This window comes from Chionomys nivalis, chromosome 3 (genome assembly GCF_950005125.1).
Source record: "Chionomys nivalis chromosome 3, mChiNiv1.1, whole genome shotgun sequence".
Classification (NCBI taxonomy): Eukaryota; Metazoa; Chordata; class Mammalia; order Rodentia; family Cricetidae; genus Chionomys; species Chionomys nivalis.
The window spans coordinates 50574558-50600350 of NC_080088.1; the positions used below are offsets into that span (position 1 = coordinate 50574558).

Genomic DNA, 25793 nt, shown 5'->3' on the forward strand with positions numbered 1-25793 from the left:
TATAACAATGGAATTTTACAATAGCTTTTATGCCAAAACTGTTTCATTTGCCAATACATCTTGGAGATGTATCTAGTTGATTCTTTCATATCTAACATATTCTTGCTTTAGCATGTCTATATATACAATGAACGAATTGGTGTGCATTTGCCACAATGTACCCATGGAGATCGTAAGACAACATTTTGGGTTGTCCCTGGACATTCATCATACTTGAGACAGAGTCTGTCTTAGTTTTCTTAGTGTTTCTATTGCTGTGATAAAGTATCATGACCAAAAGGAATGTGGAGAGGATGTGTTTATTTCAGCTTACAGTTTCCATCTTTGAAGGAAGTCAGAGCAGGAACCTGGAGACAGGAACCTAGGAGCAGGAACTGAAGCAGAAATCATAAAGAAACACTGCTTACCAGCCTGCTCACCATGCTTTTCTCAACTTGCTTTCTTATATTGTCCTGGACCATATGTCCTAGAAGTGGAATTATTCACAGTGGGCTAGGCTTTCCCACATCAGTTTATTATTAAGAAGATGCTCCACAGGCTTACCTACAGGCCAGTCGTGGAGAGATATCATCGCAGTTGTCATTCTATCCTCTTAGATAACTCTAGTTTGTGGCATCTTGGTACAAAGTCAACCAGATTAGTCTCTTTTGCTGTTTTTCTGTGGCTTAGCTGGCCCACAGGCTTCTGGAAATTCTCCTCTCTCTGCCCTCTGTATCCCAGTAAGTATACCTGGACTGTGCTTTATATCCAATATTAACGTGGACTCTGGGGCTTAAATTCGAGTCCTCATGCTTGCTGACAAACACTCTTACTTATTGGCCCTAGGCTCTAGCCTTCTTCCACTGTTTCGCACTTTCTAATGTATTCAACTTACATGGTTCTTGGTGAAAGCATTACTCTTAATCGAGCTAATATTTAATCTACCCCTCTTTCTGCATAATAAATGTGCATAATAAATAGCCCACATGAGTAGATGAAGGTGTCATTAATTTTTCTTTTTTTTGCTGTGTAGTACTCCATTGTGTAAATGTACCACATCTGTCCGATGTGACCAGGCTTTGACTTGACAGATTACATCATAAGCCCACACTCAGTCATAGTGTATCATTTGACCAGGCATGGTCACATTTGCAGGACAACTGTCTAGGACAGTTCTCTCAGAAGCAGCAGGTAAGCAGGGCAATGGATTACAGAATATGGGAGTCACCTCTAATATGCTAGATAACTCTGTAGACTGAAAAAAACATTTAAAAATTTTAAAAATAAAATCATCAAATCCTTCCTTTAACTGTTATATCTGTGTAGATCCTAATGAGCAGGTATCTCAGAAAATAGATTTGGGGTTTAACACAATGAAAAGGGTCCCTGGTGTTTTGGACGTTTTGACTAGAAAAGGGTGTGGCTCCCTAAAGAAGCCACGAATCAATATGTTGTTATTTGCATCTTACATAAGTAAGAAACAGTTTGATTTAACTCAAATTTTATTTTTATTTTTTGTTTATTTGCTTGTTTTTTTTCAAGACAGGATTTCTTTGTAACTTTGGAATCTGTCCTGGAACTAGCTCTTGTAGATCAGGGGGGCCTTGAACTCAAAGAGATCTGTCTCTGCCTCCCAAGAGCTGGGATTAAAGGCATGCACCACCAATGTCCATCTCAACTTTTATTTTTAAAATGAAACTGGATTTTAATATAAAGCAAGTAGTAAGGCTTTCTTCTGGAGTTTAACGTCTTGTCAGAAGAGTGACACGTGCTTGCTTTGAAGCACATTCTGGAGGGACGCCACGAGGATCTGGAGAGTCCTTGGGTGGCTGGATTTGTGTCTCAGCTCCTCCAACTTCATTGCAGAGCTGTTCTGACATGTCTGAGAATAAGGAGAAAACGTCAGGGCAACTGCTGTCCAGCGTGACAGGGTCAGCTCACGACCGATGCGGATAGGGGATTTGGTAGGAATTTTCTACCTAGTCATCGTGAAAAGAAAACTGTTTCCAACATGCTGAGCATGATTAAAATCATTGTATAGTCTCTTTTTCTTCTTATGTAATGTGGTAAAAACATCGTGAACAGATTGCTCAGTGACAAGAAGCTCTCAAAACACACAAAAATGAGGAAAATAACATTACTCGTCTTTTGCTCCTTGGGAAATTTCTGGTCCAACCAACAGCTGTTTGTTGTTATGCTGTTTGGAGGGCTTCTTCCTCTCCTCCCAAATCTACAGATGAAGGGGGAGAAGCTATTATAAATAAACCGTGATTGAATTACTAAAGCCTAGAGACCCAGTAGAATGATTTATTGTGAGAATATTTAATTTTGGAGGAATGGAATGAATTTCAAATTTCACCATAGCCTTTGTTTGCACCTTTCTTCAGCAGAGGCCTTTTTTTTTCTCTGTACAGACCACAGAGTATTGATCAACATGCAAAATCTGATTTTCTTTCCTTTGAATACCCCTGAAAGTAGAGTCAGAGTGGGCCCTTTGTTGCTGACGTATAGGCAGGTGCTATTGAATAAAATGCACAAGCAAATAGCTGAAGTTCTTGTGTTCCTCTCTTATGGATGCTTCCTTTATAATCGAGTAGGCGTGTAATTCCCCTGATTAGAGTAGGGCATTATCCAAATTGAAAGGAAGTAGATTAAATGGCAGCATCAGAACTAGGATGAATTATCTGTTGATGAGAACGCAATGACAAGGGATTAGCAGGCTTTTTTCATCTTAATTTGCCCAATTATCTTTATTTGTTTAGTTATCCTGGGTAGAAAATGAAGCCAATAAAAATTTCAAGACAGAAATGTGCATCATTTTAGTGGGGCTAATATGGGCAAACAGCAGCCAATGAAGTAATCAAGACACAAGGTCAGCATCCACGAGGTCAGTTTGGATGCAATGCTTGGTTAGTATCTAGTGCGCTTACTGCTTATGCCCCATGCACACCCTAGACAGGCATTAATCCCGGGCTTAACAGGAATTTTGACTTTCTTCCCCAGTCTCATTCTGCTCTCACCCCAGGGCTCTAAATTCTGAGAAATGAAGCACCAAGTCTCCCAGTAGCCACATCACAAAAGATACAGCTCTGGTAAAGCCTGCTACAGAGGGGCCAGGAGGTTCTGTGGCACTCTAAAGTGGTTCAGAGGGATGGGTCTGTAAGGAACCCAGGAGCAGGCTGTGCGTCTCTCCTCCTCTAACATTCAGAGTCTAGGACTGTGCCTGCTGCAGTATAGGTAAACAATTAAATTTTGATAAATGCTCTAAACACATGTATAGGAATGAATGACCTTTCTCATTCCACACTCAGTGTTCACTCAGTGTGTCTTTCTAATACCTTTCTTCCATCAAGAAAGATTTATACAAGTGCTTCAGTATAAAACAAGAGACTGGAAAGCCAAGCAGAATTGTCAAAGTACATGGGGGAATGTAATTCAGCAGGAAAGACCCTACCATGGGGAAATGTATTTCAGCAGGAAAGACCCTACTTATTCAGTAGGATGTTTATAAGAAGACAAGATAGTCTTAAGCACCAATCTCTGCAGTAATGGGGAACATCTATTATACATGTTCTTGAATGAGATGCCTACCTCTCTCATGATCAGGTTTCTTATATGTACATTGCAAAGTAAGGCTGGCATTCAAATAAGAAAAGATAAAATCAAACAGTTATTGAAAATGTTCATTTACCATTGTCATGTACTAGATGTGAGCTTTTCTATGACACTTTGCTCGGAGTAATTCTACGTGACTTTGTTTGTGCACACCAAATTAATTCTGTTTCATGCCCTCACCTGTCAAGCCTGAGTGACATTCAATTATGAGTGTGTTTTGGGAGACCATTCCAATTCCTTAGGTCGTCTTTTATGTTACCCAAAAGATGAGGCTAGAGAAAAAGAGCCAGTGGGGTCATAGCTTGAAAGATGAAAGGAGGGTCCTGTGTAGGAATAAAAGGAAAATCAGATGCTATTATTAATAGAAAGCAAGAAGGACAGACAAAATGGATCTTGGGCTGGCTAAGACAGTAGAATAATGATTACCACAGAGTAAACTCTAGAAGTATTTGCTAGAAGAATACTTTATGAAGCCATTTTGAAAATTCCAGCATTTCTCCTTTTGGATAATGCTTACTTCTATACATGTAGCCTTGTCTGACCTCTTCAATAGCCCTGTAAGTAGATTTAAGCAGGTATTTTTTTTTTTCTGAGTAAATGAGATCCTCAATCTCCTTGTTAAAGCAAGAGAAGCTGCGGTCGTGGACTTTAACTTTTCCCCTCATGCCTATAAAAGAATGGGAAAAAAGTGCCAGAGAGTTTTTCCAGTACAAGTTACTAATACTTTAAGTATTTATATTGTCTAAGAGCACTGATGGGTTAATTATAATAATAATGCCAGGTCTAGTAAGATAAACAGAGAGCACCACACACTGCCCTGGGTTTTATCAGGGGGAACAGCAAGTGTCTTCAGTCTTGCAAGTCTTTGAGACTTCCAAGGACAAATTTGTATTAGCAGAGAGACAGGAAGGAGCTGGCAGGGGTTATGAATATTCACACAGTCTCCTTGTTGCACAGGAAACAAGATTGATATTCTTGTGAACGTTCTCAATTTAAAACCTTAGCAAATCAGACTATCTGAATTTGTTTCATGATGCAGAAAACTTTATCTTCTAAGTTAAGGAGAGTGGGGACATCGCTCCAGCTTTCTCAAACTCCTTTTGCTAATTGTGAAGACTTCCATTTTTTTTTGTTAAGCCCAGACTCGGGAAATTCTGTAACTAAGCATGAAACACTGAAAAAAAAATCAGGTCTGAGACTTCATTTGTATTTGCAGACACGAATAAAGAAGTGAATAGGATTTTACTTATTAATAGTGAAAAGCAGCATAGGTGGCATTACTCTTGGACACATTCTGATTATGCCAACTGAGAATGTGTCATTATCACAGAATGGCAAATTGTAAAAAAAAAAAAATGTCAATAGTAGAGGTAGAATTACTTCTTTCCTAAGATAATGGAACATTCAGAATCTGAATGGAGGACAGAAACTTAGAAGGGAAGATGCTCATGCCTACAAGGCAAGCTGTTCCTCTCCCAAACCCAACAGCAGGCTTCAGCTCCTGCCTCCCAGTTAAAGCATATGTCCCTTCCCCCCTTTTTGTTTGTAAGTGTATGTGTGTGTGCTTGTACATTCACATGTATGCATGATGTGTGGAGGCCAGAGGTTAACATCTGGTGCTGTTCCTCTTATGTTGACAGTCACAGTTTTTATTTGTTTTTTTTAATTTTATTTTTAATTTTGTTATTTGAGTTTTGTTTGCTTTGTTTTTGAGATAGGATTTCTTCATTGGCCTGAAGCTTGTTGCTTAGGCTAGACAGGCTGGCCAGCAGCCAGGGGCACCTTTGTCTCTATCTCCCCATCCCTGGGATTACAAGTATTCACTGTGGTGCTCAGCTCTTTCATGTGGTTCTAGGAGGTGAGCTCAGGTAGGTCTTCATATTTGTTAGGTAATCACTTCACAGCGTGAGCTATCTCCCCAGCCACTGGTGTTCTCCATCCTGCATGAGGGATATTCCCATCATCAACATTTCTGCTGGAATTTTGTCTTCTGTAGCCTTCTGGACTTCAGTGAATTAAGGCAGATCAATAGCAATTTGGTAATCAAATATCCAGCAAGTGAAATTGTCTTCAGGAATATTTACCCAATCAAGACTTCACCTCCTAAAGGTCCCATTATTCTCCTACCTCCAAACAATGCCACCAACTGGAACCAAGGGTTCAAATATCTGATCCTATGGGGAACATGTCTCATTCAATTCACCATAGAGAATAAAATAATTCTAAAATGTAGGAGAGCATACCTCACTAAATTTACATTCTAGCTTTCCCGTCTCTAAATTTTTATCTTCTCTGCTTTTTATGTAAGTTGCTGTCTTATTAATCAAATGAAGATAAGGCTTCAGAGAGAGAGGGAGACTTAAACTATGTGTCTAAACTAATCACTCTGCCTTTGTTCTACCAGAAATAAGTTATTTAATACCAAAAGGAAATAAGTAATCATTTATTTCTTTTTTTAAAACTTTAACATAGTATCAATTATTGTACAGCAATTAACTTTGAACTGAAACATCTCCTCCAGTGGAAAGGGAATAGACTTAAGAAGTAAACTGATTTTAGGAGCCTAGGGAAGTTGAGATTTGCAAGAGACAGGAGTGCTCCTCCTCAGACTTACAGAAGCAAAAAAGAACAGCCAGTGAAGTGGTCTCTAATCAGTCAGTTGCTGAGAAGCAACTGGACCCATCTAGCTGCATGCAAGTCACGTATAGAGCTTAATGTTGGAGCTTCTGTGAAATTTTACCCATTTTCTAATGGGCTTTACAGTGATGCAGCTGTAACCTAACAAGAATGTACTGGTTATACAAGATGGACTTTCATAACTTGGGTTATTCATTGGCTCACTATTTGGGGTGAATAGATGTGTTTATTGTGTCTCCACAGGAAAAGCCTCTCTGGGAACATCAGTGAAAGACTCAAGGGTTTATAAAATCATCAGTTTCCTTCTGTTGGATTTCTTTTTTGCTTTTCTCTGTAGGTTTCAGCAGAAATGGGAGCGTTTATAATGATACTCCTTTTGGAACATAAACTCTTCCAGCTTCCACAGGTGAAGTACTACCCTAATTATTTCCTGATGACTTTTAACCCATAGCTCATTATTGTGTCCAAGAACTAGACTAGAATAGATGTAAACTACAGAATTATAGCAACATGATGTGACTGCTTTTGGTATCTTGTCAAGATGAAATAACTTGTAGGAATTGATGTCCTATGTTGGATGAAGTGATAAACTCCAGCAAAAATAGGTAAATCAGAGGAATTTAAGACTTTGGACATTAAGCAATGAAGGACAATGTTAAACAAAGGAGCTGGATACTCTGTTTCTCTACATTATTGTCTAGGACATGTTTGTAGATACTCCCAGAGGTGGACGCAGCTTAGGTATCCTATGAAATGAGGAAACAGGTCAAAAGCAGGGGAGAAATGTTGTAGGAGAGAGTGTTTGAGTGATGGTGTAAGTTTGAGGATATGTAAGGGACACTTCTCAAATACTCATACATTACTGACCACAAAATATAAAAATGAGAAAATGGTCTGTCTACAAATTCTTGTTAGGGAGGTTCCAGAAGACTTTAAAACAACACCGGCTATTGCTGTCAGCATGGTTCCCCATGGTAGCCGTGTAAAAGACCTCTCCAATAAAAACTGTAAGATAGCAGAGAATGAAATTGAAGAAGACACTGGAAGATAGAAAGACTGACCTTTATCAAGAACTTACAGAATTAATATTGTGAAAATGGTTATATTACCAAAAGCTGTCCTACAGATGAAACACAATCTCTATCAAAATTTCAAGGCATTCTTTACAGAACAAGAAAAACAACAACAACAACAAAAATTCATGTGGAAGCACAAAACCCAAATAAGCGAAGGCATCCTTAGCAGAAAGAGATATCACAATACCTGATCTCCAAGTATATTGCAAAGCTGTAGTAACCAAACAGTATGGTCCTGCTACAAAAGCAGACATATAGATAATTGGACTGAATAGAGGACTCAGAAATAAACCCTTATAGATACAGCTACATCATTACATAGATCTCTATCTCTCGTACTATAAGACAATAAATTCAAAGTGGATCACAGAACTTAATGTAACACCTGAAACTTCAAAATAAACAAAACACCTGTAGATGCAGGCACAGACAAAAACACTCTGGAAAAGGATTCCTTAGTCCAGGGAATAAGAACTAAGTGATGGGAGTAGATGATAAAAGTTTCTGCATGGTAAAGGAAACAATCTTCTATGTGGGAGTACGGAACGGCCTTTGCCAACTACATATCGGAAAAGCGATTAATATCCAGGATGCACGAAGAACTGCAAATAGATTAAGTAAAATAACTGAAGTCATCTAGCTAACAAATGCAGCAGTGAACTGAGTAGACATAGTTCTCAAAAGGAGAAATACAAATGGCCAATAAACACTCACCTTCCTGTGAGGAAAATGCAAATGAAAAGTGCATTAAGAACACATTTCACTCCGGTTGGAACGGTTATCATCAAAGAAACAAATGACATCAAGCACTAGAGATGATATTTACTCTGGTAGGCCTGTAAGCTTTTGCACCCATTATGGAAATCAGGATAGATGTTATCAAAAGATTAAAATTGGAACGAACATATGAGATAACTATTTCTCTCTGGAGGATATATTCAAAGGATGCTATATCATCATACCATAGAGATACTTGTGCCTCCATGTTTGTTGCTGGATTCTTCACAGTATACAGGAAATGGAACCAGCCTACTTGTTCATCAACAGAAAAATGGACAGCGAAAATGTGGTACATATACAAATGGAGTTCTCTGTCACAAAGGAAAATGAAATCCTGACATTTGCACGAATAATTGTACTGGACAAGATAAGCCAGATTCAGAAAAATGCTGCACACTTTCTCTACTGTGCAGAATCTAGATTTATAATTACATATGCATCTGTGTGTGTGTTGTGTGTGTGTGTTCAAAATAGTTTTAAAATCATAATAATTAAATAAGGTAAAATTCAAAGTATCTTTTACACAATAAAAATACTATCTTGTAAAGCAGGCCATACCTATTGTGAGAAGATACTCAACAATTAGACTTCTGGGGTCCCAGAAAATGCTGACATTTCTCTGAGGAGGCACACAGGGATCATGAAGGGTCCCAGAGGAACCCTCCAGAAAGACTCTAATCACATCAGTGCAGAGATGAGTCCCCTTGAAAAGAAAACCAAGAGGCTCTAGGTTGACAAATGATAGGGAAGCAGAAAGGAACTGGCTGCTGCCTAGACTATTGGTAGCCATGTCTACACCACAGTCAAGGTTGTTACAGTGGGCTTGCTTTACAGGATTAGGTCTGCCAGTGCGCACTTCCCCATCAACGTTGTTATTCAGGAGAACGAGTCTCCCGTCGAGATTCAATATTTATTGGTTGAAAAATACATCCACAGTGTTTAAGTGGAGACAGGTGCTGCTTGTTCTGCATCTCAAATCTAGAAGGATGACTTAATCTTTGAAGAAAATTATACATTAATCCAGCTGCTCTGATTCAGGAAACCACATAGTTAAAACCAAGGGTACCAGGAAGGTTTTGGATGGCATCCATGTGTTCGAAAAAGGAACAGTACAAATTGTTCAAAGAAGCATAGACCGCTCAATCTTGGGAATTTTTTATTCAGTGACAATATCTCTCAAGATTTAAACAATGGCTTTTTCAGATGCTCAGCATTCCGAGGGAGTTTTATCACTCATTGGCCTGGACAGCAAAAATAGTTAAAGATGTCCTTTAAGTGGAAATGTGGGGTGCCAGACAGAATCCTGCATGGATCTGAGCAGCTGGAGATGTCTAGACATTCTAACTACGTGGAAAATTATGAAGGTACTTATTATTTTTTTAAATGGTATCTTAAATAAAAGCATGTGACATCAGAAAGGCAACACCCATGAGGTCTCATTAACATGACTGATTAAACAAGATCTGAACAATGATGATGCCAATGGACATGCCAGCATGAAGGGGGCGAAAGCTTGCAGGGCCTCAACTCTAGGCAAAGAACTGTGGGCACCTGGGGAGTAGGAGAAACAGTCTTCTACAGGGAGAGCTTTCCAATTACACACATACATATATGTACCAACATTAAAGACAAAGAGATCCCTGACAGAAAACAAGAAGGGGTGCCTGGGAGGGTTTCAGAAGAAGGAAGGGGAAAGGGGAAACTATATAACTTCATCAAAACTTTTAAAAAATTGAAAGTACTATAAAAAATGAAATGTATGGAAAATCCACAGCACACCACCAGAAAGAAAAAAAAATGTTGTTTCCAAGTTTCTCTGTCAAAGTAACCTTTTAAAATATGTAACAAGTTAAATATGTTTATTATAAACTACCAACAAGCCTCCTTTCTCAATGGAGGACAATAGTCGTTGTTTTGTTTCTGATAATAGTTTTGTTGTTGTTGTTGTTGTTTTGCTTTGTTTCGTTTGTTTGTTTTGAAACATGGTTTCACTCTTAGCCCAAGCTGACCAGAAATTCACTTTCAGGACCAAAAAACCTGGAACTAATAGAGCTCTTCCTGCCTCAGACTCCCGCATGCTGGGATCATAGCTAAGCACCCTTACCCATGCTGAGGCTTTGAGTTAACTGTTTGGGAGACAATGTGGGATAATCCTTTAGAATTTAAACTGTATGAATGTATATATTTGACCCAACTTCTGATCTTCTAGAGATCTGGTTTTTGGCAATTAATAATATGAACACGTATCTTTAAGTATATTTAATTTTCTTTAAGGGACTCATCACAAAGAAGAAACTAGATAAGTGTCCAGACGTGTCTTGGAGCACTCTCATTAAAATATCATTTGTGAGCACATAAAATAGAAACTTGAATTAATTTAAGTAGCCTTCAAAATCATTTAAATGAATTCTGATTTAAACTACAATGAAGACATTAAAATTATGGGACAAAACTTGGGATGAAGCTCAGTGATAGAGCACTTGCCTTTCATGTAAAAGACCCTGGGTTTGCTCCCCAGCATTACCAGAGACACAGTCCTAAACATTTGATATAGGTAGATACAGTAGAAATAAAGCCAGAACATCTTGATACATGAAGAAAATTTAAATAACATGCATTACACTCTACTTTTAAGTTAAAATAATAATAAAAAGAAACAACCCTTACTTTTACATGGTGGTAGTTGAGTAAAATATCCACAAACCACACACAAAGTTATTCCTACTGATTATCCCTGGCAGTAGAATTTCTAAGTTCTTCTTAAAAAAATGGTTATAAGGAACATGGATCTGTTTTTAATCACAATTTTAGAATAATTATGCTATCTACATATTTGAAAAATACTCCTCAACTTATTCTACTTTTCTTAGCAATGTACTTTTAATTATTTGAAATTTCTAATTATTTCATATTGATGAAAGAGGAAATGTTTGATTGATTAATATTTTGAGACATTGTCTTTTATCTTTCCTTCAGTACGTCCTAGGGCATGTATGTACTTTATATTTTTAAAATTTTCCTAGGTATTACTATACATTTTGACTTTTTTAACAAGTAATTTTATTTACAAACTGGATTTTATTGCTTTACTTTTACTACTTGGATAATTTTTAATGAATTCATATAGCTAATTTTAATACATTAGATTTGGTGTGTGGAGACACAATCTCTGAAAAAAGGAAGCTACCATCCCATCAACAAATGAGCAGACTATCATCCTGCCAGTCCTTGTGTGTCATACCAGGGTCTTGTTTTCTTAGCCATCCCTGATAGGGTCATTATCAGTGAGCTGGATCATTGTCCGGCTAGAATACAGGCTCTCTCTTGGCACGGATCAATCCAAACAGTCTTGCAGGATCATCATGAATACTTTCTTCTACTGCCTGGTTATCAGATGAGAAATCTGGTACCAAATTGTTCTGAGAAATGCTGGTATCCATTGCACAAACTTGTGCATCCTTCTCCCTGTCTGAGAAATTAGCAATCTGCTTCCGGGGCCTTCTGCGTTTCCCCTTGATGCTGTGATCCAGTGTGGCATAGCACATCTGACTTTCAGCAGGTACCTGAAAAGAAACATATGTGAGTTTTTCACTGTTGATCTATTCTTTAATTTCCAATATTTCTATAAATTTTCATGGCTAATGAAAAACATTTTTTTCTGTCTTCAATTACCTGATTTTGTAAAGTTGACAGTTGAAGTCAACAGCAACAAACCAACAGGTAATTCATGACTTTTGAGTTGAAAAATAAAGGTATTTAGATGAATTTCATGGATTTTCTCATACTCAAAATTGACACGAGCACATCGGACCATTCGTCACCTGCTTCTGTCTTCACTTTCACCCCAAGCAGTTACTGCCTTCCATCACTCTCCTGAGCAACTGTACCTTCATTTGTTTAGGAGGGAAAGCACATTGTAGGGAGGAATAAAAGGCATGCTTTCCATAAGCTTAAAATAAATGGCAACTTAATAATTTAAACAGACCCACAAATCCTTCCTCTGCCTCTTACTTCACATTTTTAAAGGTTTGTAAGAAAAAAGCAAAACACATCTCCTTGTACAACTGACACCTAAGACAGAATGGAACTTGTTACCCTTCCCTTCTGTCCTAGAGGTGGGTCAATGCTGGGAGGACAGCCTCTTCTGGACTAAAGTCTGGATTCCATGTCCTGCCCTTTAAGGTTTTTCTGTTTGGGTGCTCAGTACTCCCTGACTCTGCTCTGTGTCCCAGCAAACTTGACAATTCGCTGTTGCACACATTTAGTACTCTCATCTGCCTCAACAGACAGACTGGTGAAGAGCTATCGATGTTCACTGAGAGCCACGGAGGAGTGGCTATTTGTTGGTCTTTTAGGACTTGGATGAACTCTCTTATCTTCTTCGGTAAATTTTGCCCTATCCTGTTCGAGAGACTTGGAGTGCTATACCCAAGGCCAGCAAGACTAAGTAAACGACCAATACTGGACCAAGCAACCCAATGCCTCCCACTGCCCTGGCTATAGGGCCCAAGAGAATGGCTGAAGAATGGGCATATTTGATTGCACTTTAAAGTTAATATTTACTATCAATAATAGAAAGCTATCTTTTCCTTTGAGTGAAAAGAAAGATGCACAAGATGTTAGTGGCTTGCCCAGCCTCACTTGAGGAGTCTGCTGATTACATAGAAAGAAGGAGAATGAGGAGAATGAGGACTGCTTCTCTACTCAGTCATCTCAAAAGCAAAGTACATTCTTATCTCTGTTCATCATTTGAGGCAATAATCTCCCTTTAATACCAAAGTAATGGAATTTGGTTTTTGCAGTTATAGGAAATCACTCCAAATAACAAGTGACAATACTACTCTGTTTTATCAGGCAGTGCCAGGTTAAAAAAATGTACGAGTCCCAGGGGCTGAGAGATAGCTCAGAGGTTAACAGCACTGGCTGCTCTTCTAGAGGTCCTCAGCAACCACAGGGTGACTCACAACCATCTCTAATGAGATCTAGTGCCCTCTTTTGGCACACAGGCAGAACACTGTATACATAATAAATAAATCTTAAAAAATATGGGTCTCAAGAAAGGATCATGGCTGCACATTAAATATTTACTTTAGACTTCCACTTTGATGGATTAATTTAGGGAATTGGGGGTGCAAAGAGGAAATGGTAAAGGGATGTGTGTCCCCAGAAAGACACCGAAACTATAGGGGATGAAAAGAACCCATCTAATTTCCACTTAGTTCAGAAATTAGAGAAAGCAAAGAAAGTTTTAGTTGTTATGTTTGTTTGTTTTGTTTTAATATTGAGAACATTTACACATATGCTATGCAAATGATAATGATCATTTCCAGGAAGAAAAGGAAAATTAATTAAAGTGATAAGATCCTAAAAGACTCAGAGGAAATAGTTTGAAACATAATTAGTGATGGTCTGGGAAGGGAGAAGATGTTTTTGATAGAGTAAGGAGTCGGGACATTGATCCAAGATCAACAAATAAATAAAAGAGACATCACACGTGTATATCCTTAAATTTTATAGGCTATGGAACACTTGTGAAATAATCTTTTTGTGAGGTTTTCTGGTGAACTCTTAGGACTTAATTTTTGATGGTAGACCAAGATACTCAAGTTACAGTCTCTGAACCACATACATTGCTTTCAAAGGGCAAAGAAATGACCCATATGTTTCTCAGAAAGCACTTTCTTCCTTCAGCCTATGCATGTTATCATACGTTTCCTATGCTTCTGTGACCCATCAGTACATGAATATTAGAGAAGCAAATAAGGTAGGTCATGATTATGCTGATAAAGTAAAATTGAGCAATTAGGAGAAAATGACTTACAATGTGAAACTAAATTTATAAAAATGTAATAGAATAGAGACTGAATAGTGTCTCTAAATTCATAAAAGAGCAGACTCAAGGATGTTACATGGTTTTGCATCATTTCCACTTGAGTAAAAATTAGACACATCTCAAACAAAGCTACTCTATGCAATTCCCATGTGTTTACTTATAATTTGTATTTGAAATTCTTGGTATTTTCACAGCTAAAATGGTGTGAGTGGGTCTCTACATTTCTAGATGACTTAATTTCACCTTAATCTCCTTCAAGAGCTTTTCTTTTAATATCACGAGATTAACAGGAGATATTATGTCATGTAGTTTTTCCTACTTTAATAAAATAAAATGTACTTTAAAGATTTGAGTTTTAAGAGTATATGTGTGTATGCATGTACCTATGTACCTCTCTGTGTGTGCGTGGGGGGGGGTGTGCGTGTGCGCATGCATGTGCCCGCAGAGGGCAGAGAGGTTGTCAGATGCCCTGGAGCTTGAGCTACCAGTGATTGTGGGCTAGTCAGTGTGGGTTTCAGGAACTGAACCCCAGCCTTATGTAAAACCATAAGGTTAAGGGTACCTTAACAATTCAGCCATTTCTCTAGCCCCTGAAAGCGTATTTTATAATTAACCAAATATCAGATTGCATATGTGGTGACTTTTTTCTCAAATATCACCACACCTTGATTTCTTAATAAAATTGTTAAGAAGTCTGATATCTTACAAAATTCATGTAGCGAAAAGGAGGAAAATTCTTCCACAATGGGAAATTTCCAAACTGTGAGCTATTTTTAGAATAAGACTGTTGTATGTAAGATGGCTCTACCTTGGGATTCTGTCTCCTCACACAGCATCTGAGGACAAGTTCCAGGACAGGTTTTTTTTTTCTATGCAAGTTTTTATAAATGGGAATTTTAATATTGCCTCCTTCATGGGAATCTAAGCAGAGAATGCATATGGGGTACAAAAAACAAAGCCCAGGAACTGTCACCACCATGACTAGTCTAGGCAGTAGTAAGAGGATACAAGAGAAAAGATTTTGGAGAAGAAAGAATGATGTTTTAACTGAATGTTTTGGTGCTTTCAGAACATTATGTAAATCTGCAGCTATACATGCATATATGTGTATATATGCATGTATGCACAGACAGGGTCCATTGTTCTTTGAACTATACCTAATTTTGAGTCTTCTGGGGTTCAGTTTTGCTCCTGCTTCCATATTTCCCTGTAGAGCTCAAGTCTCAGAACTTGACACATGAGTCATGCTGCAAAATTTTTAGCAGGCTGCTCCTAATGTCTATCGGAAAACACTTTTTGTGCTCTTGAAGCACGTCCAGGTGCTTTGAACTAGACCAGATGTGACTTGTGCAGGAAAGTTTACCTGTGCAGATGCAGTGGCTTCTTGCATGTCACTCACAGATCTCTGTGGCCGAGCTTTCATTTGTTCATAGCAGTCCTCACCCATTGGCTCTTGGGAGTAGGAGATTTCCGTGGAAAAATGAAAAGTGCTGGTATGAATAAAATGCATGATCCAAACAATATTTAGCTAAGAATATATAGTCTCAAGAAGTATTTAAGCAGTATGTTAGATGGACATGCAATAAAGTTATCGAAGTGCAAGCTGTTCCTCCAGCTCTGACAGCGAAGCCCTTTGCCCACAATGTTACTGACAGACAGTAAGAAGCACAAGATGCAGACTACATCAAAAGGATTTTCTGTACCATAGCAGCATGTGGAAGCCTCATCTAAACCACTGTTTAAAATGATCTAGAGATTCAATGGAGTTATAGGGTTGCCTGTGTTATCTGCTACATGGGTGTTACTGTACATGCTACACCATGTCATAAAGCATGGTGCTTTCCAAATTCATCAATGATTATGGCTTTGTAATTCATTTTATGAATAATATGTTTTATTCAGAATCTTTTAAAATACCTCATTCTAATTTTGAATAAAATGACTTGGATTGGGATTTGTGTCCCATCAGCTAGAGTCATATCAGATAGACAGGACTGTCTTAAGTCCTCAAGATTGTTCAATACCATTCTAAGGATCTCAAACTTTTGTGCATTGTCTAAAAATGAACAGACTTGTACCCACTACATCCTTCATGATAGTGAACCATCCTATTCTGTGTCATTATTCTCCCAAACACATCCCTGTACATGTCTACTTAGAGTGGCTAGTTACCCGGCAAGAATGTACAATGCACCAACTGGGCCTCAGTGAGGAAGATATATTTATTATACTAAAAGGTACCTAGTAATCTTTCTGTCCTCTCTGAAAAACAACATGGAAAAAACAATAAAATGGTGTTTCTTAAATCTTAGTCCATGAAAATCTAGCAACAGAATCTTGTGTTTACTTGGTAAGTAGCAGATTTCTAAAGCCAATTGAGGGCATGTAAGGTCAAAATCTTAAAATAAACCCTGGCATATTTTGGTTTGGAAAGTATTGATCTGATGGGCACTGGGCCATTAGAATTTATAAGAATTTAAATATGAAGGATGAGATCGTAATTCTGCAATATGGAACAGAAGGGACATTAGTTTAATATAATGTTTCTGGCTTGTTAGTGTGCAGAAGTTAGAACATGCTCATAATGGAAAGAAAGACAGTTAAATCTTTGAATCATTATAAAGTTCACATTTCTCTAACTTTATAATCCTATACTGGTTTGGATATGTAGACACTATGATATTGTTAGATCACAGAAAACTTTTGCGTTTGAGACAGAGATTTGCAAGCAGAATAATCCGACAAACTCTGCTCGTGAATAGAATGAAGGTTCGGAAAAGGGCAGCATCTTCTCTCATCAGCTATGACATCAGATCACAGCTGCATGCTCTGAGGACTTTAAAGGGTTTAGTTTGGAGAGAAGGTTCAAGTGAAGAGAACTTGTAGAAGAACAGAAGCACCAAGCACTTAGTGATGACTTGGTGCTGCTTTCTCCCCACTTGCTATCAATTTAGTCCCAGGTTCTCCATTTAAAGAATTCAGGCTAAACCACAGGAAACTGGAGAAAGTGTTCATGATTTTGGCAATTGAGCCTGTACACAGGCTTCTATATACAGGTCCCCAAATACTGTTTCTGTAGATCATATTCTATTCTAGAAATGACTTTATTTTATAGAATTCTCTGTGCAACAAAATTCATGGGAATAGAACCTTCTATTGCTTTTCTAGTGGTGATGTATTGTTGTTGCTCCAGGAGTGAAATGAAGCTCACAGAAAAGCAGGAACTGCTGGCTTGTACTGACCATCACAGTGCAATTTACAGTGTGACCCTGGCACACATAACCTACACAATGTACTATACATAACTTATGGTTTCTAGAATACCTAACTGTAATGGTTTTAAAAATGAGATACCACAAATTGTTGGTAAAATTATATGGGTTTTTTGATATGTCTAATTATGGAAAAATAAAACTTACCTGGGATTACATTATCTAAATTACCGTAAATTGGAGTATCTTCAACATAATATTCATCAACTCTATAACAGGGAAAAATAATTTTCTTTATTAGATAAAAATCTGCTTTACACTTAGTAAAATACAATTACTAAGTAATAATTGGTTGACTAATAACTAATTTCTCAGCTATCTTCAATATCTAATAAACTATCATATGCCCTTGTTCAATCATAGCAGTCTTTTTATGGTAGAAGGGATCATATATGAATGAGTGAAAACATGAATCATGTATTCGTGTGTATATGTGTGTGTCTATGTGTGTCTGTGTCTGATTATGTGCATATTTATGTGCCTATGTGTGTTTCTTGCATGTGTGTGTATGTGCAAATTAAAAACTAAGATGGGGACTTTCTTTCATGAAGAAGGATAATATATGATTATTGAGAACTCATGTGTTAGTGACTTTTTGAAGCACATTTCATATACTTTGTTTGCTGGTTTTATTCTCAAAGCAATTCCAACAGGACAGCACTATATTGCCTTGATTTATAGATAAGAAACATAAAATACACAAATGCATGACTTTATCATTTCAAGGTCACGAAAGTAGAAAAAATGGCAGGCTTAGGATTAGAATGCAGGTTGTCTGTGCTATTTATTAGTTTTTCTGCCTGTTTGCTTGCTGCCAGCACAGCTCTGAAAGGTCCTTTAAAACTACATTGAATAAGTAAATTCTTTAGACTCAGATTGGTAGATGGAATATAAAGATTGACAACACTACAGACAGGAGAGGCCTGAGACTCAGATAGATTAATTTATTACTCAGCTTTATGAGCAGATCAGAAATAATTACTGGTTATGAGAATTTTCCACTCTTCCAGGGCTCATTCAACCCTTGGGCCAGTCCTATAGAAGGGCATGATTCCCTGTACTGCATTCTCTAGAAATCTGCAATGTATAGGAGTCAAGTATCCAGAAACACAGCCAGCAATTGCAGACCTAGGGCCACAATGTAAATTTGATTGCAAAGTCCTATGCTCTACCCATATCCTAAGGAAGTCATGCAGAAAGATATATAATCTAAAGGCTTTAGGGAAACGGTCCAGAAGATAATATAAAAACCATTCTTTCTTGCCCCTCTAGTCAAAGGGACTATCAGGGATACATGAGTATTGGTTCTTGTTAAATTTTCTTCTGCTTTATGCAAATAGTGCTATTATCGCAGTAAATACCTTACCAATGTCACCAGACTGCCCTACTGATATCACTCTTATGACAACGGCCCTACTGACTAAATTTTATAATGGCAGGGTTGGGACAGAGGTACATAACACTTGGTAGATGAAATTTTATGAAAGAGGACCAACCGCTTTCACTTCGAGACTGCAAGTCACAGAGTGTTAGAAGGAATTACAATCAAAGAAAAAGGAAGTCATCCCAAGGCATGACACTGAGTCCTTCCCATACTTCTTAAAGAAGACAGAGTATATATAAATACTAAGTAAATTTCCTCAAACAGGTAACAGTTCAAAGATGGCCACACAAAATGGTTTAAAAAGTCCAAATGTTGGCCTTCATTTCACTTATCCAATAGTGAAAGACCTGATCTACAGCATCCTTTCCATCCAGTACACCTTAATACTTGAACCAATTGTCTTGATCATGGATTTCCTCTAGATATACAGAAAATATTACAGCAAAAGTTGAAGACTTTTAATAAGACAAGCCATCCATTTTCCCAGCCCACAGAGATAGCAGATGCAACCTGCAAATGATAAATCATGTCCAAAAAATGAATATCACTCTATTCCCTGTGAATGAAAATAAGATGTGATTTATAATGTCGGGCCCCGTGTCTGCAGGCTGGTCCCAAGTGATTAATCACCTCAAATAAACTATTATTCAGAAGCAGCTGCTTAATGAACAAATTAAAAAATGTGTTTTTACTTAGCAATGCCAAATAGCTCCAGCTTATTGCAGACATGTAGTAACTTCAACAACAAATGTTTGGCAATGTTTTATGTGGAAGATTACAATAATTGCTGTTTTTTCCTTCGGCAATGCTGAGAATCAAATGTCAGGTCTTGAGCATGCTAAGTAAGTATCTTTCCTCTGAGTTACATACTCAGTTCATATAGTGACTGCTTTTTAAAAAATTAATAACTGAGCTCATAACTGAGACAATAATATTCCCTGAGTTTGGGGTCAAGTCAGACTCAGTCTGGGAATATCTGAAGAGGAACTCTAGCTATTAGGTAATTTATTGGCACTTCAAAATTGTAAAGTATATTATTTTAACCTCTTTTATGGTTCAAATTTTGAGTTTTCATTTAGACCTTATCCAGTCACTGCTTTAAAATGTTTACTTTATTTACCTCAAGTGCTTTGTGATGTAAGTAGATTTGAATTACTCTTTAAAACAAAACAAAACATTGCTTCTGACTGAATCCCTTTGAACTTCAATCCTATAAGTTCTAGCTCTAATACTTATAAATCAAGGATGCTAAAATTACTTTATTTTTCTCAACTTCCAAATTCCATAATACAATATAGAGTTCCAACATCCAAACAAAAAGGTAGGATATTGCTACAAAACTAATCAAATTGTTCTAAGGAGTTAGGGAGTTATCAGGCTGGGGAAAGAGCAGGCTTAGGGGTCTGTCAGAAACTGGTGTTGACAAATGTTAGCTTGATTTACTTAAAAGCATTTCTTTGACTAGGTAGAGACTTAAATTTGGGTTTTATTGGCATCTGAATGTTTTCTACAACCACAAAGGAGGGTGAAATTATTTGGAGGATGAATCATTTTGCTAGAGGAGTGTTTTAAGGTTCAGGAGAAGGAGCAAGAAAGAAGCTAATAGAAAGAGGAATGTCTTAGGGTTTGTTTGTTTGTTTGTTGTTGCTGCTGCTGCTGCTGTTTGTTTGGTTTGGTTTTTTTGAGACAAGGCTTCTTTATGTAGCCTTGGTTGTCATGGAACTCACTGTGTAGACCAGGCTGGCTTCAAACTCAGAAATCTTCCTGCCTCCGTCTCCTAAGTGTTGGGATTAAAAGTTTGTGCCATCACCGCCAGGTGAAGAAGGATGCTTAAAAGAATTCCCACACTAGCTCAGAATTGAGAAATAGATGGTTATTTATTTAGGGATAAACTCACAAATCAGAATCCTCTGCTTTAACGGAGATCATAAACTGAATCCCACAGCCGGAAAAGAGGCTGGATGCATGCTCTATGTTGGCGTATATAGTATAAGAGGCCACGCCACAGTGGGCAGGTAACCACAGACTCTAAGACTTTCTACAGCAGCCAGGCTTAGTTAGGATTGCTGTGAAGAGGCACCATAACCACAACAACTATCATAAAGGAAATCATTTAACTGGGGCCGGCTTAGTGCTTCAGAAGTTTAGTCCATCGTCATCAGGGCAGGACACGGCAGCATGCAGACAGACATGGTGCTGGAGAAGGAGCTGAGAGTTCTCTATCTCGATCCACAGGCAGCAGAATGAGACCGCCACACAAGGCCCAGCTGCAGTGTAGACCTCAAAGTCCTCCTGCAGAGTGAAACACTTCCTCAAGCAAGGCCACGCCTACTCCAACAAGGCCTCACCTCCTAATAGTGCCACTCCCTATGGGCCCAAGCATTCAAACATGTAAGTCTATGGGGGCCATTCCTATTCAAACCACCACAGGAAGCAAAACCAAAGGGGTTTCTTGGTAATTCAGAGCCAGCGAAGTGAAAGGTAGAAAGTGCCAGGTTTCCCAGGGTTTCAGATGTTCCAGCAAAGCAAAATGAAGATTTGACCCTATGGAATACATTAATCCTTTTGGCAAGAGCTGAATCAGTGAACTGGAGACCCAAAGACTGAGTGGCATAGATTCAAGACTTCAAGGGGGAAGCTAGTAAATATGATCAGAACATAGCTGGATCGTCACGGTTGGCTGTAAAAGGTGTACAGTAAACAGGCAAACTATGTAGTGATGCAGCATCAGGCTGCTAGTTTCTCATTTCTTATTTTTTAGAGCATGAGCAAAACAGTCTACTTATGTATTAAGGGAAAGATATAAGTGAAGCAGAAAGGATATTGAATCAGAAGAGAAAGGAAACTGTTATGGGTGTTCCTGAATATATGATTGCTGAATTGTTACTTTCTTCATCAAGAACGCTGAGACAGGCATTAATATCTTAGACAGGGAAAGAGTGGGAGGGCCGCAAAGAGAAGGCCCTGATCCAGAGGAAACATGTAAAACTCAGAAATATTTCCTGTTGGCTTGAGTCAGGAAAGGAACTGCAGAGTGTTCCTGGTGAAGGGGACAGTGCCTGGATTCTCAGAGTCATGTTGCCCAACACCAAATCTTCATCCCATGATTGGTGTTCAGGGTCTTCTATGATATGCCTGTCATTGCAAGGTTAGACACAAACTGCTTGTGCTTTGGGATGCCTACAGAAAAGCTTCCGGCCAAAAGGAGAGAAGACAGAAGATACGCCAAGATGACAGTCTCTGATGCAATGAGGAAAGAATCCTAGAACAGTCACATACAGCGGGGGTGAATGTGGAGCCACTAAGAATGAGGATCAAGGGGATAGTTTATTAAATAAAGTACCCAACACAGAAGCACAAGGTCCTGAGTTCAGATTCCCAATAGGCTCATAAAAGCTGGGAACAGTGATGCAAGCCTGTAACCTCACCTCCCAGAGCAGCTCCAGGGGAGCAGAAGAAGATGGACAGAGAGGGTTCACTGACCAGCCAGTTGAGCAAAAATGGCAAACTCCTGGTTCTGTGGGAGACCCTTTCTCAGGAAACATGATGGAGACTGATAGAAGATGACAATAGCACTCACTTCTGGTCTTTTCACATTACTGACACCTGTGCATACACATAATAAACAACCTTTGCGGGGACATGCGGGCTCTTCACAAGAAGCACTGGTTATCTTGCAGTTACACAGGATGGGGCTTGTATCCCAGTTATAACAGGAGGATGGATATGTTAGAGATAGCCTGAGTATATGTGAGGCATGCCTATAGGCCCTCACCCTCCTCAAACTGACCTCAAGTCTCTTTTGCTGAAGACAACACCCACACAACTCATTGAACATAGAGAAGTTGAGCTAGTGCCTACAGAGAGCCTTCACCCCAACATGCTAGCATCTCTGGTAGAGGACAGTACTCTGTACACTACTAAAGGATAAATGTAGACATCAACAACATGCTAGCATCTCTGGTAGAGGACAGTATTCTGTACACTACTAAAGGAGAAATGTAGACACCAACAACATGCTAGCATCTCTGGTAGAGGACAGTACTCTGTACACTACTAAAGGAGAAATGTAGATACCAACACAACTACAAACATTTGATCCTCACTGGAGTCCTGCCTTCAAGATGTGCTAATGCAGTGGTGGCACAAAGCTTGTGGGAGTAACCAACCCCTGTCGGATTTGACTTAAGGCCCACTCAGCGAGATGGAACCCATATCCTACACTGCTTGGGTCAACAAGAACCTGAGACTAAATAGCCCCGGGAACTAGATAAAACTAAATACTTCTGTTCTACTAAAAGAACAGAAATGAAATGATTCCTAGTGACATTTTACTATACTCATAGGTCAGTGCCTTGCTCGTCATTATCAGAGAAGCTTCCTCTTCAAGCAGCTGGGAATGAATACCAGAGACCTATAGGTAGACCATTATACAGAAAAGGAGAGAACTTGGAACACTCAGCCCTAAAGGAATATTCCCATAAAATCCCTCTCCTTAGGGCTCAGGGAGAAGAGGAGGCAGGAAGGGTGTAAGACCAGAGCGGAGGGAGGGCACCAGTAGAACAGCCCTGTAAATCAATGGGATCAACACACAGATGAACTCACAGAGACTAAGGCAGCATGCACAGGGCCTTCATGGGTGTACAGACTCCTCGTGCTGAAAGGAGTAGCGGACACATGCCCTTTTCCCCAACCCAGAAGCTATCTGCAATTGATAACCACTTGTAAATGAAATCATTTACTATAAGGGAGTCGCACTGGTGAAACTACTTTTAAGAGTAGGAGACATGGCCATTGCTGTGGAAAATTATTTTAAGGTGTGTTATATTTATTTATGCTCTGGAACATTTGTTTAATGGTGTAAAGATGTGTTTCTCGTGTTTATGTTGTATTTATTTAACTCTGTGAAGCTGTGATTCTTTGCCTGTCTAAAACACCTGATGATCTAACAAAGAGCGGAATTGGCAATGAGACAGGAGAAAGGATAGGTGGGGCTGGCAGGCAGAGAGAATAAATAGGAGGAGAAATCTGGGAGAAGGAGAAAGAACAAGGAGAGGAAGATGTCAGAGGCCAGCAACCTAGTCACCCAGCCAGCCAGCCACCCAGCTACCTAGCCAGCCACAGAATAGGAGTGAATAGTAAGATATACAAAAGTAAGAAAAGGAAAAAAATCCAGAGGCAAAGGTAGTTGGGATAATTTAAGAAAAGCTGTCAATAAACAAATCAAGCTAAGACCAGGTATAAATAAGCAAAAAGAAATCTCTCTGTGCGTGATTTATTTGGGAGCTGTGTGACGGGCCCCCAAAGAGCAAAGAGTAAAGAGTCAAGAAAAGAAAACAACACCACCCATCTGTAGATGGCCAACAGAAAAGAAACTCAAAGCGTCATTGGAGACTTCTTGTCAGAGGTTTGCCTTTCTTATTAATTTTGTCTTATTTTTTAATTTTTATTTTATTATATATTATATTCTCCCCCACAGGTCCTCTGCATATATATTATGGCTTCCAGTTTATTGTTTTTATGGGATTCCCGAGTATGTGTCTCTGCATCTATATCTGTTTCCTATGTCCTTTTGGGGGCTCTTTTCCTTGTTTCTTTTTTTCTTATTCTGATGTGTCAGTTTTGTTCTCTCTATATATTTTATATTGTCTCTTAGAAGTCTCTTTTCTAATGAGAGGCAGAAAAGAAGTTGGTCCTGATGGAGAGGGAGGATATGGGATGAAGGGGGAGGGGAAGCAACATTCAGGATATATTATATGAAAAAAGTCTATTTTTAATCAAAATAAAAAAGAAGAGACTCAGCTCATATATTCTTATAAGATATTGGGTCAGAAAAGAACACTGGAGAGGTTATTACCTTGAATATTCTCAGTTGGCAGAACTGGTCTAGAAGACAACCAGTATGAGCTATGCTAAGAACAGGATTTATGTTTCGTTGGTATAGTCAACAAAGATGGAATTAAGAGAGCCTGTGCCCTGTGGGATTCTAAACATCCAAATGTTGTCATGAAGGAGAAAGGTAACTGAGACACAGAGGGTTGTGATAAGAGCAGCCCCCATGTCTCCATGAAAAACGTGTGACATTATTTGAGAAAGACCAAAGACTGAGGAGTGATTGTGCAGATAAAGTAATCACAAACTATGTGACCTTGGAAACTGGAGTGAGACAGGCAACTGGTGAACATGGGTTTTCTTATACCTCATGTCTCACTTTTTAATCCAAAAAAGCATCAGAGTTTCTATCCATTACCCCTGCAAGTAAAATGTCACCATAGTTTTCAGATGTTAACCCTCAAGTTCATGGATGCTGAATATTTCACCAAGCTTGTAAATGGATGACTGAAATTTACACAATTTCTGAATTTTTTGGATCTCAAACCTATAGTACACCCACTATGTACCTTCCTTACACAAAGAGAAAAGAGGTGAGGATTGTATACAATTTATGTCAAAGAAAAATGAGGCGGTCCAAGGATAAATAACACGGAGTGTGTATTCCATTTTCTTTTCTGTAAATTCGGATGTTATGTTATCCTTGGGTTGATTATATTTGTGATCTCCTGGTACAGAAAGGACAGGAGCTTGGGGAAACAGGAAGGGCAGCGATAACATTTCTTTTCCACTAGTGTAGCAGAATTTGCAGAGCCCAGAAGAGTGAAAAGGGATTCTAGTATGATGGTCGTCGGTTTGCTTCTGTCTAACTGAAGAGGCTGCAGTAATCACAGCCCCACCTCAAAGACATTGATTTCTCCTGGTTTTCTGTTGATGGTTTTACATTTCAGTGAGTGAAGATAATGGTAATTTTGTTTTTCTGAGTCTTAATGCCTCCCTACAAAAGCATTTTTGATCTTCAATCCACATAATCAAGAAAAGTGGACTAGGTAAATGTTCAGAAGTTTGGGAAATAATGTCCCTCTTGTTGGTAGTGTCCATATTGTATATTCAATTGTTGACTAAATAGGGATATATTGCAATAGGTAATAGATAGCTAAGGCATTTTTTTTTATCAGGCAATAGATTAAATCTTTGAGGGAAGATCTATGTCTTGCTATTTTGTAGTTTTAATTTTGGAAGACTGTTCTCCACGTAACATTGAAACATCCATGTCTCATTTGTAATGCTCAAGGATAACCAGAGTATGAAACACAGGATGCAAAACGATGGGATGAAGAAAAACTGACTGGAAAAGCCCAGGCTTGACTTCAGTCTCCATAGAG

At 38.5% G+C, this 25793-nt stretch overlaps 1 protein-coding gene across 1 annotated transcript in view; it reads right to left on the reverse strand.

Moving 5' to 3' along the window:
* Positions 1 to 1721: 1721 nt before the first annotated feature.
* LOC130871271 (T-cell receptor-associated transmembrane adapter 1) overlaps positions 1722 to 25793 on the reverse strand; it is a 45986-nt gene continuing 21914 nt past the window's right edge. The window contains exons 4-9 of the mRNA XM_057764640.1: positions 17340 to 17401; positions 15284 to 15372; positions 11402 to 11650; positions 8022 to 8025; positions 4112 to 4261; positions 1722 to 1861 (exon numbers count right to left, since the gene is read on the reverse strand). Coding sequence (XP_057620623.1) covers positions 1722 to 1861; positions 4112 to 4261; positions 8022 to 8025; positions 11402 to 11650; positions 15284 to 15372; positions 17340 to 17401 — 694 coding nt within the window. The remainder of the gene's footprint in view (positions 1862 to 4111; positions 4262 to 8021; positions 8026 to 11401; positions 11651 to 15283; positions 15373 to 17339; positions 17402 to 25793) is intronic.